Source organism: Bison bison, unplaced genomic scaffold, assembly GCF_000754665.1.
Source record: "Bison bison bison isolate TAMUID 2011002044 unplaced genomic scaffold, Bison_UMD1.0 scf7180017862979, whole genome shotgun sequence".
In the NCBI taxonomy this organism is placed as follows: domain Eukaryota; kingdom Metazoa; phylum Chordata; class Mammalia; order Artiodactyla; family Bovidae; genus Bison; species Bison bison.
This window is the reverse complement of record NW_011493551.1, coordinates 1810196-1817794: the sequence shown is the minus strand read 5'-3', so window position 1 is coordinate 1817794 and position 7599 is coordinate 1810196. Positions and strand designations below refer to the sequence as shown.

At 46.3% G+C, this 7599-nt stretch overlaps 1 protein-coding gene across 1 annotated transcript in view; it reads left to right on the top strand.

Annotated features, from left to right (window-relative positions):
- Positions 1 to 7599, top strand: part of SLIT1 (slit homolog 1 (Drosophila)) — a 179008-nt gene that overhangs the window by 127705 nt on the left and 43704 nt on the right. Inside the window, exons 16-17 of the mRNA XM_010833109.1 lie at positions 6763 to 6926; positions 7531 to 7554. Of these exons, the coding sequence (XP_010831411.1) occupies positions 6763 to 6926; positions 7531 to 7554 (188 nt within the window). The remainder of the gene's footprint in view (positions 1 to 6762; positions 6927 to 7530; positions 7555 to 7599) is intronic.

Sequence of the window (7599 nt, the reverse complement as noted above, 5' to 3'; positions counted from 1 at the left end):
TGGGCTCCAGTCCATGGGCTTGCAGAGTCAGATGCAACTGAGTGACTAACACACAAACACACACACACACAGACTTAATAGCATTCAAATTCAATTTGAGGTTCCATTTCAAGTTGATTCTCTCACAATTGTTTTTAAAAGCTAAAAGTATTTATGACAAATATTTCTACTGGGTCGAGACACAGATACTTACCTATTGTTATATCTTTACTCCACAGAAAAAGAAATAAGAATGAATTCCTGATAAACTGAATTACTGCAGAGTGGAAGAGAAGGGATGTTATTTGAAATAAGGGGAATAAAAAATATCTAATGCAACCTACAATTGTTAGCTTGTAGAATTCCTTAGGAGAAGGCAATGGCACCCCACTCCAGTACTCTTGCCTGGAAAATCCCATGGGCGGAGGAGCCTGGTAGGCTGCAGTTCTTATTGCCTGTGTGGCCCTAAGCAAGTTAGTTAGCTTCTCTGGGGCTCAGTTTACTCATTCATAAAATGCGAACATCATCTTCACAGGGTTGTTATGAGATTAAAAGGGATGTTTGTACAGAGCTTAGCTCATTGCAAATGCTTCTTAAATGTTGGCTACAGTTTTTATTATTATTACTACCCATTGATTTTAAGACATGCGTTGTCTCCACAGTAACAGCTATGGAATTGGATTGCATATTATATTTGATGGCTTATTTAATTGGCAGCATTTTGTTCTTTCTTGATGATACGTAAAATATTAATATTAGTGCATCTTGCAATTGATAATGTCTTAAGTGAAAGACAGTGGCAGCAGTGATAATTATAAATTAAAATTAGAGAGCAGTAATTCTAGGAGTTTGCTTTAATCTTTTATTATACAAAATTATAAGCATTTAAAAGTAGCACAGCAGACCTCCCAGTGCTTGTCTCCCAGCTTCAACTCACAGCCAGTCAGCCTTGCTTCATCTCTATGTCCCTCCTTTCATGCCTCCCAGACATCATTTATCATCAACACAGAATTCATACATATTTATAAAAGGCAAGAACTCTGAAAACACACAACACTCTTGTTATATCTGAAAATACAACAATTCTTTAAAATCATCAACGATCTAATTAATGTTCAAATTTCCAAATGTCTCCTACATATTATACAATTTTAAAAATAATTTGAGTCAGGATGTAAATAAGGCCTATGCACGCCCTGTTAGTGGAAAGGTAAATTGGTATGTCCATGGTGGAGAAGAGTATGGAGGTTTCTCAAAAAGCTAAAAATAGAACTACCAGATCACTCAGCAGTTCGACTCTGGATATATATCCGAAAGAACCCAAAACACTAATGCAATATGTTACACCCCGATGTTCATAGCAGCACTATTTATAATACCCAAGATATGGAAGCAACCTAAGTGTCCAAGAGGACATGAATGGCTAAAGAAGATATGCTGTAAACATACAATGGAATACTCAGCCACAAAAAGGAATGAAAATTTACCCTTTGCAGCAACACAGGTGGATTTAAAGAGCATTATGCTAAGTGAAATAAGTCAGATAGAGAAAGACAAATATTCTATGATATCACTTACATGTGGAAACTAAAGAATACAACCAATTAGTGGTTATAATGAGCAAGAAGCAGGCTCATAGATACAGAGAGCAAACTAATGGTTACCACTGCAGGAAGAGGGGAGGGGAAGCGCAGGGCCGGGGGAGAGGGCGGTACAGACTAAGGATGCCGACACGGGGAAGATAGCCAATATTTTGTAGTCACTATGGAAAGTAACATTTAAGAACTGTATAAAAATAAAACTTAAAATAAAGAGCATTTTAAAATCCTCTCCCTCATAAATAAATAGAGGTCTATGCGATATAACTGACTGATATTTGTTGGTGTGTCACTTAAATTGTTTTTAACCCATAGGTATCCTCTCCATCTCCTTTTCCCTTGCACTTGGTTTTTTGAAGACACTGCTTTTCTGGATTTGTGGAGTTCCCCACAGTCTGGATTTGCTGACTTCATCCCCTATGGTATAGTTTCACATGTTCCTCTGTTCTATGTCCTGCAAATAGAAATTTTCATCTAGGAGCTTGCATCAGGCTCAGGTATTTTTTCTTTTTCTGGCAAGATGACCTCACAGTATTGTGTACTTTCATCAGGAGGCTCACGATATCTGATTTTCTTTCTTTTTTAATAAACACCGTCACGGATTTCAGTGCCTAGACCCACTCCTTTATTAGGGGTCCTGAAGTGGTGATATGATAATTTTAACATTGCTTCTCCATTTGATAATGCTGGTGCAGTTATGCCTTTACAAGAAGTCCTTATCTTTTAGGTGGAATGGTTCTGTACAGGGAAACTTCTACTATTTGGTTAGATTCAGGCACTACATTCCGCATCTTTAGCTGTGAGCCTGCAGCTTGACTTGACGTGCTGACCCATGGGTCCTTGATGTGTGCCTGATGGGCATTTATTAATATTACCATGGCCATTGTTGTCTTTCTCACCCCCACCACTGTTTACCCACTGGGCAATGCTCTCCATCAGCTAAGATCTGCATGAAGGCTGGGAAATAGATCAAGTAGAAGACACAGCTCCTGCTCCCTGGGAACCCTGCCTGTCAGCAGGGATGTCGGCCACAAAGACAAACTCATTAGAGCCAGGCACCCGCCTGTAGCCCACTCCTGCTAATTAACTTATGTATAGCCAGGGAGAGAGGGAAGGAACACCATGAGGAAATCTTGCCAAGCATGTGAAATTAGAGGTCATGGAGAGACACGGGCAAGATGGGTTATTTTACAAAGCTGGCAAAACATCCGAGAGCAGTGCAGTAAGGAGATTTCAGGGCTAGGGACACACACAGGAAAGGCTTGCAGATAGGGAACAGGGCTGAGGATCTCCTGGGAAGTGCTGCCTCGCTTTCAAGGTGGAAGGGTTTCATCAAATAGATTGTGCTCACGGGGAATGGATTCTGTCTGTGTCCATTTACCTGGCTGGATTTCAAGAGTGCCTCTGCCCTCCTGGACGCCGTACCTTCTGAGATCTTGGCCACTGCCACGAAGGCACAGAGCTGGAGCAGGGTGTTAGAAGAGGAAGGTTTCCCATAGGTAGAGGTGATAGTAGTATTAATATTCATCGCATGACTGATAATTAATCACCCCTGGCCACCCCAGGCCACTCTTCTTTGTGTGTATTATCTTAACACAATAACCTGTGGAGTAGGTGCTGTCATCCCTGCCTTACTTCTAAGAAACTGAGGCAGAGAGAGACCGACCCAAGGTCACCTAACATCTAGTAGAGCAGGCATTTGTCTTGGGGTATCTCTTCACCAGCACTGAGAAATTAGGTAGCTTGCCCCCAAATTGTGCTTTTTCCCTAAGAATGTGTGTGTTAGTCGCTCCATCATGTCTGACTCTTTGTGACCCCATGGACTGTAGCCCCCCAGGCTCCTCTGAGAACCATGGAGTTCTCTAGGCAAGAATACTGGAGTGGGTAGCCATTCTCTTCTCCAGAGGATCTTCCCAACCCAGAGATCCAACCCGCATCTCCTGCATTGTAGGCAGATTCTTTACTGCCTCATTATTAAAGGCTGTAAAACAAAACTGAACTTCCATGAACAACTAATACATAACCCAAGTACAGTTCAGAACAAGAGTAAAAGAAATGCAAACCCAAGGTACAATCAGATAGTCTTATTACAGCCTTGGGTAGTTAAACCCTTGGCAGAGTCTTATGTCAGAACCAAGCAGATTTAAACTCACCAAATCTTGCTTGATTTGTCCATAGCTTTGATATCTGTGGCTGAGGGCCCTGTGTCACAGTATTGATTTTGTAATTTTACTTGCCCCAAGAGATTAAAAAAAATTTTTTTTAAAGCTTGAATGAGGTATAACTTACATACCATATAATTGACCTGTTCTGGGTGTACAGTCCAATGATTTTTTAGTAAATTTACAGTTGTTCAACTATCACTACAATTCAATTTTAGAACATTTCCATTACCCTCCCAAAATCCCTTGTGCCCATTTGCAATCGATTCCTATTTCCAGCCCATCCACTAACCCAATCACTAATCTAATTTCTGTCTCGTAGATTTGCCTTTTCTGGATAGTTCACAAAAATGGACTCATATGATATACCATTTTTTGTGATTGAATTCTTTTGCTTAGCATAATGCTTTTGAGGTTCCTTCATATTCTAAGCATGTATGAGTATTTGTCCCTTTTTATTGCCAAATAATTTTCCATTTATGCACATTCTGTTTTTCCTTCCCAGTTGATGGACATCTGGGTCATTTCCACTTTGGGGCCATTATGAATAATGCTGCTGTGAATATTTGCTCACACATCTTTGTGAGGACAGAGGGTTTCATTTCCCTTGGAATTTCTGGATGACATGGGAAATTTATGTTTAACTTTTGAAGAAACTGCCACTGTTTTCCAAAGTGGCTATACATATTTTACATTTCCACCAGCAACGTTATGAAGGTTCCCATTTCTCTACCTCCTTGCCCACACTTGGTATTGCTTTTCTTTATGATTATAGCCATCCTAGTAGGTGTGAAATGGTAGTTCATTGTGGGTTTAATTTGACTAATGATATTGAGTGTCTGCCCCAAAGATTTTTAGTTGCGACATCTTAATGCATAATCCAAGAAAGAGACTGGGAATCAGTTTTCCCCTCTATCTTCTACTTTCAGAAATGTCCATGAAAAGAACGGTTGGGCAGCTTGTGCAACCTATTTCTGGGTGTGCCTTTAACAAGATGATTGTTTTTTCCCAAACGTGCTTTTATCCTCTTGAGCATTTTCTTTCCCCAGTTGCCCTCTCTTTACACCTGCTAAAAATTTGACTTTATGTCAGATACTTAGCTTTATACAGAAGTCACTTGCCTTGGTGGGTGGTTGCATTTTTATAGGCTGCCTTTGACACAAATAGCCTGTCTTTAAAAAACTCTGTATTCTACTCTGCACCCCTTGGACATTTTTAATACATGCCTGAATAACATAATTGAGTTGATTTTAAACAGAGTTTTCTGCCAAGATTGTGATAGAGGCAAGCAATTCTTTCAGGCAGAGGCTGGGTACTAAGGCACAGACAGATGTGACGGGCAGCAGAAGCAATCCCAGAGTAACCCCGGAATCCTAGTGTATTTCAGATTAACTACAAATTCTGCCCCGGGGAGGCAGCAAGCACATCTTCTCTGCGTAAACTGGCAGTTCAAATCGGGAAACAAACTATCCAGCAGAAGGCAGAAGGCGTGGGAGGGGTCTGGTGCACCTGGTGGAGCTGACAGGAGCCAAGACTCAGGCAGGAAAGGGGGGCTGGCACTGCGAAGAGGAGTGGAAGGACAACCTGGCAGGAAAGGCTGTCACCAGGCATCCTGACCAGTGACCAGAGGGTAGAGTCTGGGAAGGGATGGATGGAGACAGAGTCGCCAAGGTCTGAGCTGAGCTGGGTGCAGACTCTAGGCAAGGGCTCGTCTCTCTGCTTGGAAAGCTCTGCACCCCAGCAGGGACCAATACATAGACGACTGGAACTGATAGCAATACATGGAGGGAGAGTGGCCGCAGCATGGCGCGTCCTCTGAGCTGGTCACTGCAGAGGCATTGGCTCTTGGGTACAGGAGCCAGGACAAGTGCTGGGTTCTTTCCCCCTGGCTGTCTTGGTGTAGATAGGAGGGCATGCACCTCTGCACTGGCCCCGACACAGGTGGGCAAGCCGGCTGCTGGGAGGTTCAGAAGTGGCTGATCTGAGCCTACAGGATGCGTGCTTAGTAGCTCAGTCATGTCCGATTCTTTGTAACACCATGGGCTGTCACCAACCAGGCTCCTCTGTCCATGGTGATTCTCCAAGCGAAAATACTGGAGAGAATTGCTGTGTCCTCCTCCAGGGGATCTTCCCACACAGGGATTGAACCCAGGTCTCCTGCATTGCAGGTGGGTTCTTTACCCTCTGAGCCACCAGAGTGGCTTCCCTTCTCTGCAGGGAAGCCCTGCAGAGTGGTTAGGGCCAAAGGGAAAGGCTCCCCTGTGGTCACTTACAGTGATCTGTGTGCCCTTAGCTGGTGTCACCTGTCAGCTGCCCCCTCCCCACATGTAGCCTGCTGGTAAAGCAGGGAGCTGGTGAGAAGATGTGAGTGGCTACTCGTAAGTAGCTACTCGACAATGCTTTCTGAGGTTCCTATGTCAAGAGACGTCCTGTAAAACAGTGAAGGGGAGGCAGCCCCATGGCCTGGGTTGGGAATGGAGATTCCTCTGAAAGCTGAGGGACCTGCAGCAGGTACTTGGAGACCTCCCAACCCAGCTGCGGGCGCAGCCTTGCCACCCCAGCCACCACCCCCTCCTGACCAAGGCTGTGGGGCAGACGCTGTTGCTGCCTGGGGCCACAGGGAGGAGACAGTCCAGGACTTATAGCGCCTGGGGCCCAAAGGCCCCTGGATGCTGACCGTCTTGGGTTCTAATGCCCATTCCATCATCTCGATCTTGGAAGGACAGGGGTACCCTGGCTGGTCTCTAGGTTACTCCTGCCTCCACTCCTGTCTGTCACAGGACAGAGGGAGAGACACGTGAGTAGAAGGAGAAGGGACAGAGTGAGGCTTGAAGGGACAGCTGGAAGGTCCAGGGGGATGGAGGTCTGGCCCCACTGTGAGGCTGTGGTAGAGGGTGGGCGCCCCCAGGTGGTGTCCTCAGGAGGTGCACTTCTCCGTCGGGGCCAGCAAGGCCCCATTCAGGTGGCCACCAACACAAGTGAGCAGCTTTGTCTTTCATCCCCAATCTGCCCCCTCTGGACAGGCATCTGGCCCAGAACCCCTTCATCTGTGACTGTAACCTCAAGTGGCTGGCAGACTTCCTGCGCTCCAACCCCATCGAGACCAGTGGGGCCCGCTGTGCCAGCCCCCGACGCCTTGCCAACAAGCGCATCGGCCAGATCAAAAGCAAGAAGTTCCGGTGCTCAGGTAGCTGCCCACCCGCCTTCAGTCTGCTCAGGGACCCTGAGGTGTTTCCTGGGTGGTTCCAACAAGGGTGGCTGGACCTCTCTGGACCCGTGCTGGAGGGTGTAGGACCCACACTGTAGACTTGGATCTTACTGAGGCCGCGGGAGGACTGGCTGCAGATCCCCCAGGGAGGACTGCCAAGAACCTAGGTTGCTCTACTCCCAGGATGGTGCTCTTTCAAGACTTAGGAGACACCCAGGAGGCCTGGGAACTCTCCTCAGAGAGATGGTTGCCTCCTCCAGGCTCTGGGGTGGCAGGGGGTCAGCCTCTGAAGCCCAAATGTTATCCATTTACACCTGTGAACATTGCCGTGGTTTTTGTGCTCCCTGGGGGCAGTTTACTTGGGGCGGTACCATCCCCACTCCCATCAGTCTGGGCAAGGAACATCTGTGCTCAGCAGCAAGACCTGCACTCAGGAGCTGGGTGGGTGGGCTCCAGGGCTTTGACTTGCGACCCTAGCCTGGTTCCTGGGCTGGCTTCTGCTGGGCAGCAGGGTGGGGGCCTGGGCTGTTCCTGCATGTCCTGGACAATCCCAACATGGTAGTGTTTCTCCTTCTCTCCTCAGCCAAAGAGCAGTACTTCATTCCAGGTAGGAGGGGGCACCAAGGCCAGCCTGGCTGGGATGGTGCCAGTG